At 33.8% G+C, this 10,878-nt stretch overlaps 1 protein-coding gene across 2 annotated transcripts; it reads left to right on the top strand.

Annotated features, from left to right (window-relative positions):
- Positions 1–977: 977 nt before the first annotated feature.
- On the top strand, positions 978–10,552 carry LOC106664142 (uncharacterized protein CG10915). Of its 2 annotated transcripts, none has more exons than XM_014389590.2 (10): positions 978–1,676; positions 4,465–4,566; positions 4,637–4,870; positions 5,007–5,111; positions 6,386–6,565; positions 6,702–6,862; positions 6,937–7,097; positions 7,247–7,363; positions 9,144–9,229; positions 9,290–10,552. In XM_014389590.2, exons 1-10 carry the CDS (start codon positions 1,563–1,565, stop codon positions 9,647–9,649), a joined length of 1,620 nt encoding a protein of 539 aa, XP_014245076.1. In that variant the 5' UTR covers positions 978–1,562; the 3' UTR covers positions 9,650–10,552. The 2 variants fall into 2 exon arrangements, with proteins under 2 accessions (XP_014245076.1, XP_014245077.1); XM_014389591.2 differs by having other exon boundaries at positions 979–1,676; positions 6,937–7,031.
- Positions 10,553–10,878: the final 326 nt, after the last annotated feature.

The following is a 10,878-nucleotide window of genomic DNA, read 5'->3' as shown; positions in this document are numbered from 1 at the left end:
AAAAATATATTTTTTACATTGTATAAATTCACTTTTTTCCACATCCTACATGTGTTTGTTAAATTTAAACAATGTTTGTAAATCCCAGGCCCTGAAGATGATCTCAATAAAGATCGAAACGTTGGCACGATAAAGAAAATGTTTTTCTGAAACCTATATCACACCAGACCGCATCTCACGATTTCTGATAATCATCTACTAATGGTCACTAATCACCACATATTTCCAAAATTCTAATTACATTGAATATAGGCCACATTCGAAACGAGACGTAAATAAAGCGATATTTCTCTAATTGATATCAACCTTAATATTAAATGTATAGTATTTAGTGACCGTTAATTAATTATTATTTGGATATCGTGAGATGCGGTCTTGTGTGATGTAGATTTAGAAAAATATTTCCTTTATAGTGCCGGCGTTTCGATCATTATTTAGATCATCTTCAAGGCCTGGGGTTTATAAACATTGTTTGTGTACAAACACATTTTTATAAACCCCATATTAGGAGATACAAATACATTTAATATGTGAAAATGAATTAATACAATGATGTACGCAATATAGAAATTTTAGGTTCATTCAAATATTTTGAAGTATTTATGTCAACCCCGAGGGTTGATATAACCTCTGCTGTTGCGAACCCTCGTAAAAAAAATTTAAAAAAATAGCACCACAATTTATGCCCTGAAAATGACCTAAATAATAGTCGAAAAGTGGTCAAAAAATGAAAAATGTGTTTTTCTAAACTATCTTATTCTTGACCGCTCTTCACGACTCCAACAAATTATTAAACAACCGGTCACTAATAAAATACATAAAAAACCAAATGATTCTTGTATTAATTCGTTGTTTTTTAACAATATTAAATAATTATTTTATATACCAATTATTGAATAGTTAAAAATAGAATGTAGATCCTTGCTGTGACGTCACGGAATTCTAAGACTGGCGTCCAAATCGTGGGATCAATTGAGATTCGGAGTCGGGGGCGTGATTAAATTATGAATTAAGAGAGTTTATTCGGAGAGAATTAATGTTCACGGAAAGAAATCCGATCTGATGAGGGATTAATTTGAAAAAGAAAAAAAATCGAATCTGTTTTGATGTTTCGTGTTGATTTATAGATCGCGTGTATCATCATGTCCTTTGTGTACAACCTATCCATCGTTTCGGGTCGGGACAAATTTCCAGTCAAACAGAAAGGCTGAGGCAGGATGGATTTCTCCGGGTTTCGCTCGATCTCCGTGAACAGAAATGTGCCAGGATAGAAAGAGAGCCGGTTTTAGAATCCTTTTCAAATCGGTTTCGTGATAACAAAACAAAAAAAAATAGACGAGGGACAGGCGTCGTCTCACGGGCCGGGCTTTTGTCGAAATATCGTCGAAATGTTATCGCCCGATGTGAAACACCCTCGGAACTTGTCGAAGACGGAACAGCACCAATTCAAGTCGTTTCGTAGTCTCGTGTTAAAGTGATCGTTTTCGTCCAATTCTTCGGCCGGATGGTCTTTGTCGTCTTTTATTTTTTAAAAAAGACGGAAAACAGATCTTCGTCCGAAAATGGCTTCGAACGTCAATCTGACGAAAAATATTTGCCTGAACGCCAAGCAGAATGAGGAGGGCATCCACATCGCCAATTACGAACCTCTGGACAAGACGTGCAACACCCTCAAGGTGATACACATAGCATATCGTTTCATTATATTATCTTTTTTTATACAGACGCAACGAAACCTGGTCAAAAACTCATTTTATACAATGATAAATGAACGAAAATCAAGAATACTCTCGCCTGGACAATATTTTTCTTTAGATATTTCACCGGAAACGTTGTATTTATTATCTCTTCCCAAGGGGAATTCAGATAGATCAAGTTTGACAACAAACAACCTAACAATCTAATTTTTAAACATTAAACAACCAAAACATAAACAAGCAAGGAGTAGAAAAGAACCAGTTAAGGCTATCAAACCACGCAAAGGTTTATTTACAAAAATACAAAATCATGATGTACAGTCATCAGCAGGTCAAAACTGACTCTTCTGTGGCATAAGTTGTAAATTATTGTACTTCAGTAATTAGCGATCATCGTATACCCTGCAACTCAGCTAGTATGGGCAGACCAGGATGATCTCAGACTGTTAGTTATCAGTTTATGGTCTTTCTTGCCCGTCTATCTTACTTGGTTTCTCCTGTCGAACAGATTTCTGGCGTTTTGCCATTTTCTGTACTGGGTTTGTGTCAAAACATCGAGGAGAGTGGTCTTGTTTCACCCTGCTTATAACCCTGACTGACCTCTGAAGACGACAAAACATTGATACATTCATCTTACAGAAGATAAGCAAACCAGATGAGGTCATAAAGACCATTTTTCTCTTGAAAAGTTTTCTGAATGTATTATTCCATCCCTAACTAACAAAGAATTCTAGTCAAACGTTAATCTATTATAATATACAAAATCGTGAAGAAAAGTCAACACTAGGTCTAAACAGAATCTTCTGTGGCATAAGTTGTAAATTATTGTTCTTCAGTAATTAATTAGCGATCATCATATATCCTGCAACTCAGTGAGAATGGGCAGACCAGGATGATCTCAGACTGTTAATTATCAGTTTACGGTCTTTCTTGCCCGTCTATCTTACTTGGTTTCTCCTGTCGAACAGATTTCTGGCGTTTTGCCATTTTCTGTACTGGGTTTGTGTCAAAACATCGAGGAGAGTGGTCTTGTCTCACCCTGCTTATAACCCTGACTGACCACTGAAGATGACAAAATGTTGATACGTTCATCTTACGGAAGATAAGCAAACCAGATGAGGTCATAAAGTAAGACCATTTTTCTCTTGAAAAGTTTTCTGAATGTATTATTCCATCCATAACTAACAAAGAATTCTAGTCAAACGTTAATCTATTAAAATATACAAAATCGTGAAGAAAAGTCAACACCAGGTCTAAATCAAATCTTCGGGGCACCGGTGGTTTAGGCGTTGACACGGCGCTCATCACTGTAAGGTCAAGGTCCCGGGTTCGAATCCAGAGCGGCCCTGCATTCGAACCCGACATACTTACAAATGGGTTTTTTTTTTTTCAAAAATATCGGCACCCTGAGGGTTTATATGACCTCTGCTGTTGCGAACCCTCGTTTAAACCCCCCCTCAAAAAAAAAAAAAAAAAAAAACCGAATCTTCTGTGGTATGTTGTAAATTATTGTACTTCAGTAATTACCGATCATCTTACACTCTGTGAAATGCTGTCTGATTTAGCGAGGATGGTTAGACCAGGATAGTCTCAGATTGTAAATTATTGATTTACAAACTTTCTTGCGAAAAAGAATTAGAAAAGATCCAGTTGAGGTCATCAAACAACACAACCGTCTTTATTTTACTTTGGAAGTCTTTCAGAATACATTATTCTAACAATATAATTGCAAAACAGAAGTTCAATTTAAACATTAAAGGTGAACTTTAATCAATTTACAAATTCAATATTGTGAAGGAAAGTTATCAGCAGGTCTAAACTGAAGTGTGTGTGTGTGGCATAAAGTTGTAAATTATTCTAATTCTGTCATTACCAACACTTTTGGAGGAGGATAAAGCCAAGGGCTGAAGGATAAACAGGCCTTAATGAAACTTTGGGATCTGATTAAATAAATTTTTATTTGTACATGTGCTCAACAATGTATATAATAATTTTAGAATGTAGGGAAAGTGACGTTTCACTATGGCTCCCTACTGTTTACACTAATCATTTTTATATACAAATTGGTAAGAGAAATTCCATAATAGTTTGTGGGAAAACATTTATGTTCAAAAAAACCACAAGCAGAGGGATGAAGTCTGTATATAGAATTAAATAATGCATACAAAAAGTATAGATCTGATAACCTAACCCAGACATTGGAGACAACGTTGTTTTGGTACTAGGGCAGAGGTGCAATGAGAAAGTGATAAAAATTGGCCAAGGAAAATTCCATCGTGACACTTATTGGCCCTGAACCCTCTTGCGGAATATCAAATTGCCAAAAATGTAAATCCATTAGACAAAGGTTAAGTTTAATGGGATTGTATTCTAAGACAGATAAGTAAAAGCTCAATAAAAGTTCATTGTACCAACCTTAGGGAACGTGCTAGGACTAGAATGATAGTAGGATGACTTACTGGCCTATATTTCCAAGACCAGAAGTTTGCACAAAGTTTTGCGATCTGGTAACGAAGAGCTCTAGACGATAATGTCGGGACTGTGCAATAGAACAATATTGGTCGTGGTGTGCAAGGATGTAAAAAAGCCAACTTCTTTTAATCATACACTTCAGTTTAGACTGTTTTATTTGTGAACATGACAAGATAAGTTAATGAAAACTATCGCCAGACAATAAGGATATTGTTACTTTAGTAATTAGTAAATTTATTAAATTTAAGGTTGAATAATAGTAGGAAAAAAATCAAATTGAATTTCTGTGTTTCAGAGAAACCCCAAAATGGAATTGAGCAAGGCTGACTTGTTGAAATTGCTCAGTTATCTTGAAGGAGAGCTACAGGCCAGAGATATTGTGATTGCAACGTTGAAGGTATTTTTTCATTTGATCCTTTTTTTTTTAATCAATTCAACAATTTTAATTTTTTCGCTTTCCTTGTCAGTGTGAAAAAATGAAATACATGCTAAATCAAGGACAGTATAAGTCGTCTCTTAGCGACCCACTATCAGCTCTCCACCGAGATGGATTCGCTGCACCTAGTCATTCGTTAGACCAAACCGAAATGAACATCGCCGAACACCAACGTAATTATTTGGAAAATTTGGTATTACAACATCGTAAGGCTCAAATTCGTATGGCCAATATTTTAAAAGATGCTGAATTACACCATAGAAAGGTGAGTTTTGCTTTTTTTTTCCCCTCAGTAAATTATAATAGTTTTTGTTATTAATGTGAAACACTTAGTCTTATTCTACTGAAAACCCAATAAACTATAATTTCAGTTTTGTAAGTTGAAATTTGCTCCCGTTTAGGTCATCGAAGAGTTAATCATGGAAAAAAAGAAACATGAACACGACACAGCACAAGGGGATGATATCACGTATGGATTAGAAAAGGAAAGGACTCGCCTTAAACAGGTATGAAAATTTGTATCCATCGATAATTTACAGCATTTTTTGTTCATCGAATTGGATGTATGTAGTAGTATTTAGTGGTATCCGGTTGAGACGACCCCAGATTTATGGCAACCCTTGCCCTTAAGGGGAACTTTCCCTTAATAAATAATAAATTTCTTATTGACTGGGGCTATTCGATTGTCACATTTCTACACTCTCCAGAATTTTGGAATCGTTGCTTCTTACTGCAGCTGGTGAGCTGTCAGATTTATGGCCTAGCATAAAAAAGTACACAATCCCTTATCTTACATGTTCTTTTGTATCTGTATTTTATTTGTTATCCTGTATGTCCAATTTATTTGCCTTTGCATTCTCATGTTATGGTGTAAATGTTAAAGTTTTTAAATAAAATTGTTATTTTTGTTATGATTGCTATGGTATTACTTTTGTCTTCTCTTGTAATTCATTTTTCCATAGTTTGTGTTTTTTAAATGAGTTTTTCGTCATTTTGTGTGTATGATTATTTTTTTATTATATTTGCTGCTGATAAATAATTTTGCTAACTTGTGTATTTTCGTATAAAATTTTTTTATATATTTTAATGGTACATGCGTTGTTAAAAAGCTACGTTCCTCTTCTTTCAAATTGTCTGTTTGTCGTTAAAATCCTTTTAGCCATTTTTGAATTGTAGCCCTTTCAGTCAGATTTTTCCGATAATGGCTTCTTAAAAATTTGAAAACTTTTAGGGGTCAAAAAATTGATAAATATTGGAGTCTCTAGATGTGCTCAAATGAAATTTAATATTAGTTCACTGAAAAAAAAAAAAAAAATTATGACCTAGTTTACTTGAAAAATATTTGGTTTTTAGAAATGGTTATTGATATACTTTGATGGCTTATACTACCTTTTTATTGCAATGTACATAAAAATGCTGTAAAATGATTTATTCACATAGTTGATTTGAAGCAAGCAGAATGCTGAAATAAAAATATTAAAAATAAAAAAATTTCCACTAAAAAAAAAAAAAAAATTGTGAAATCAGGGCCTATTCACAAGAAGTGGCAGATATGTGTATGATAGTTTCGAGTGTAGAATCACCAAAAAAAGTTTGATCCAATTCCATGACCCACCAACCTGGTCATACCCTTGTTAATAGTTTTCTAATTGCATTTGTGATTTTTTTTATTGTTCCAATGTCTTTCCCGTACCGGTTTGTACTTGTACTGACTTTTGGAAAAATTGTCAACATCAGAGTCCGTATTGTATAATAACTGGTGGATTTTTCCTTTTAATAGGACTTGGAAATGGAACGACAGGCGAAGAAGAAGCTTGAGAAGGATTTAAAGAAAATTTCAGACGTTTCAGACGAAGATAAAAGCAGGCAAAAGCAAATTGTCTTACTTTTACTGGCTGACAGAAAAAAAATAGTCATGAAATATATCGAGGAACGAAAGCGGTCTGAAGATCTTGCGCAGGTATATAAATTTGGTCTATACACTCAAACTTCCCATAAGTGAACACCACTCCAGAATGGGATTTTTTCTGTTTATTAGAAGATTATGTTTTAAAATTTATTTTTATTGTGTGGAGTAAAATTATTTTTATAAATAGATTTTGTCTGAGGAGAAAAGCCGTATAGATTCAATGGCTGAAGGGTTGGAGGAAGAAAGTAAAAAATCTCTTCAAATGGAAGCAGAATTAGAGAAACAGTTAGCTTTGTTTGACACGGAAAGTCAAATTTTAAGATCCAATCTGCTTAGAGAGGAGAAAAGGTTTGAACAATTTTATTTTCCAAATTAATCCATGATAAAAAAAAGTTTAAAAAACACTTGATTTTGTTAAACAGAGTGAAAGAATTGGAGGCTGAACTAGAAAAAACTCAAAATGAAGTGGCCATGTTAGAAAAACAACTGGCGGAAATTCATCAACTAGCAGTACAAGGTAATTTAGGATCAATACTGGGACGAACTGGCGTTCAACAAACCATGGCCAGGCATCCATCACAAGGTATGGATCTCTAATCACAGATCCGTAGCGGTTCTTTGAAATTAATCTGTAGGATCCATTGAATTGTTTTTTATGCGCTAGTCATGGCAATTTTACGCTTATGTTTAATGTTCATTTCGGGGATTAAATTATTTTGTATTTATTTATAGGCTGGCCTGAAGGTAATTCTACACTTCCGCTTCAAACGAATACGGCGATGAGCAGCAGTGTCGCAAAAGTTGTGCAACCGACTGCTACGGTCTCAAGTGTCCCAGTTTCCGGTCCAAGTAAGTAACCAAGTTGAACATTGTATTCAATTCATTTGTATTATCAATGAATACATTTTTTTGGTGATATTAGGTCAAAAATATTATACACTTATCTAATCGTGTTTTTCAAATATATTTGCCAATTGGCCTTAGGAGCCAGGGTAAATAATAGTCTTAAGTAATTTTCATAATTTTGTTTACTATGGTTTACTGCTTTTGTTGTCATTTTATTTCAAAGTCATTATATATATATATCAGTCAATTTGCTTTTCTTAGGATAAGAAAATAATATGCAGGGTAGTATAAAATAAGACTAGATATATAAAAAGTCACAAAAAGGAAAAGACGCTTCCAGTAAAGTAAGTTAAAAAACTTGTTTAAAAAGTTGCTTGCAAAATTTAAAGCATCCTTTAAAGCTGTTAATAAATACAATTTTGTATACCAAACCAAAAAAAAAATTCTTTTGGTTGGATTAGCATTTTATTCTCTGATGTCTGGTGTTCTGCATCTTTTTTCTGAAAAAAAAATCTTCTTATTCTCCTCGGATTTTATCGTAATTCAACATTAATACAACTAATTAAGGTTTTTAGTTGAGATAAAAAAGTCAATGGCACGAGCGTGATTCCACGATCTTCGGCTAGATACGCCGCTGCTCTAACCACTTGAGCTATCATGACTTTGATCCACTCAGACACTAACTTCCCATCTCAACCCCACCTTTTGAATTTTCCCTCCTTTTTGCAATTTTTCAAATGTTTATCTCATCTAAAAACCTTAATTAATTGGTGTATATTAATTGGTCAAGCGGACCACGAAATTAGTGAATTTAATGAATTAAAATGAAGTATACTTCACTAAAGCTCTCCATGGCCATTTCATTTGTCGCCGAGAATCCAATCCGATTACATGACATTTGAAAAATGGCAAAAACGAGGGAAAATTCAAAAAGGTGGGGTTGAGATGGGAAGTTAGTGTCCGAGTGGATCGAGGTCACGATAGCTCAAGTGGTAGAGCAGCGGCGTATCAAGCCGAACGTCGTGGGTTCGAATCCCGCTTGTGCCATTGACTTTTTTATCTCAACTAAAAACCTTAATTAATTATAATATATTAATTGGTCAAGTGAACTATGAAATTAGTGAAGTTAATACAACTGTTTGCAAAGCTTAATTTCTCTATGGGCTAGCTGCCAAGTACAATTTCGACGAAGTGACAAAGTGATTAGCAAATTAGGTTGAAATATTTTTTTTAGCAAGAAACAAAATTGATATTTGTTTTACCCACTCTAAATAACCCATGAATGTAACTTTTTGGACAAAAAATTATAAATATTCATTAACATAAAAATAATACAAAATACTGATTAAAAAAACCACATGGAAAAGTAAAAAAAAATTATAAATATAAAAAAGGCAATAAGTCTTTGAAAAAATCCATGTTACACAATAAAAATTATAATATAAAAACCTTCAATATGTGAATAACCTAGGAAAAAATTTAACACAGGATAATCTAGATCAAAAAATGGAAAAGGGAATCCTTACTATAGTTTAAAAAAATTCCCTCCCAGATGCTTCCAATTGGTAGAAAATCACAAAAATTGTGATAACTAAATTATGATATGATAATGATGAATTTAATTGTATTTGTTATTAACTTAATGGCTGACAGTTTGCATATATCCATTTTTTGGCAATAACTCAGATATGATTTCAACCTAATATCAACAAAAAAGTTTCATAAAAAAACAAAATCCGTGGTTTTTGATTCTATGTTAGTAAGAATAATAATTTTTTTTAAGCTACTGGAGTTGCACGGAGCATTTCACCAGGACATGGTCTTAGAAGCGTGCCGTACAGCCATTTACAGTCCACATTACCAGCTAAGGTATATAAAACATATTCATACATGCATGCTTTGTACGTAATATTTTTTTATTTTTTTCAGGTGGAAAAGCGCCTTATTGGGAATAACGTTTTGCCAGCAAACACAAAGCCGAATGTGCCTCTGAACCCTAAGACAAGTCACACATTGGCATCAGCGAACGGCAATCCTGACAAGAAACAGCCTCTGTCTCGGGGAGTGCCTCCACCAATTCCACCGAACAAACCCGTCGTTCCGCCCAAAAAGGATTCAGTACTTATAGGCCGAAGGACGGATATCAACACTCCGGTAAATATGGATATATCGAAGTATAAGGAAGCCAAATCACAATTGGCCGTAGAAGGACAGGATCAACAGGCAGACATAGATCCCGGTGAAACTTATCAAAATCTTCCTTCGTCATCTCAATCAGGCGTGGTTTGATCCTTTAATATTTTCAATAATTTCAATCTGAATAGCAGTTTGAAGAGTGTAAGTTCATGAGTGAGTTCTAGTTCAAGGAAGTAAGTTAGTTTGAGTTTAAGTCATGAATTAATTATAATATTAAGTGAGTGTGATTTTTTTTATCTTAAAAAATTAATTATTCGCGAAGTATAATTTTTTCCTTAAATAGTTTACTTAATTTTTATTCGCTTTATACTTAATTGAGCTGGTCATACAGGCAAACGTTTTAATTTCTCGTTTAGGTAAGACCTTGCTTAAATAGCTTTGATCTCCAAAATACAAGTTCTAATTATTCTGGTTTAATAGTTCATAAGAAAAAAGAAAAATGTTAATTTTATGTTGTGGCGTTTTGTTTATAATTCTAATTTCGATTAATTGTAAACCCATGTAAACTTTTCTGTCAAAACCTTAAAAATAACACATTACGTAGAATTTTGAAGGTAATTTATGTAGGGTAGAATTTTCCCCCAGACTATTCACTTGACATGGTTGATAATTTTTACAAGGATTATTATAATCATGAAACTCTTTGAATGTCTATCACGACTTGATTGTGCTGGGTTTGTCCCTAGAACAAAATTTACGTCGTTCAGAGGGTGAATGGCGTGAACAGGCCTGCGATTGCACATCCTCAAAAAATGATCGTCAGATCTCGACAAACGGGTATAACATTGAATATATTTTTAAACTTAATAGCTGTTGCTGGGGAAAACAATGATTCTTTTGTAGTCCGATTTATCAACTCCGGCCCATTGTTAATATCCTAGTTGAGAGAATTATTATCGAAATTTCTTAACAAGTAAATGCAAAAATTAGAAAAAAAAAGATTCTGTTGAATATTAATTAATATTTATGAAAGGTATTGGTCTAGATAAAAAAGTCAGTGTCACTAGCGAGATTCGAATCCACGACCTTAAGCTAAATACATCGCTGCTCTACCACTTGAGCTTTTGTGACTTCGATCCGCTCAGACACCAACTTCCCATCTCAACCTCACCTCTTGAATTTTCCCTCCTTGTTGCCATTTTTCATAAATATTAATTAATTGAAAAATGTTAATTGATCAATTGGACCACGAAAACTAGTGAATTTAATAAGTTAAAATGAAGTATATTTTCACTAAAGCTCTCCGTGGCCATTTCTTTTGTCGCCGAGAATCAAATAGATTACATGGCATTTGAAAAATGGCAAAAAGGAGGAAAAATTGA

Source organism: Cimex lectularius, unplaced genomic scaffold (assembly GCF_000648675.2).
Source record: "Cimex lectularius strain Harlan isolate CLEC.00 unplaced genomic scaffold, Clec_2.1 scaffold270, whole genome shotgun sequence".
Taxonomy (NCBI): domain Eukaryota; kingdom Metazoa; phylum Arthropoda; class Insecta; order Hemiptera; family Cimicidae; genus Cimex; species Cimex lectularius.
The sequence above is the reverse complement of the archived record's forward strand: the minus strand, read 5'-3'. Positions and strand labels throughout refer to the sequence as shown.

Bases quoted from the DNA above. Each gene is read 5' to 3' on its own strand.
- LOC106664142 (XM_014389590.2), top strand. From the start codon at position 1,563: ATGGCTTCGAACGTCAATCTGACGAAAAATATTTGCCTGAACGCCAAG. The intron at 5,112-6,385 runs GTATGAAAATTT...TCCTTTTAATAG, and splicing joins AAAGGACTCGCCTTAAACAG to GACTTGGAAATGGAACGACA. The intron at 9,230-9,289 runs GTATATAAAACA...TATTTTTTTCAG, and splicing joins AGTCCACATTACCAGCTAAG to GTGGAAAAGCGCCTTATTGG.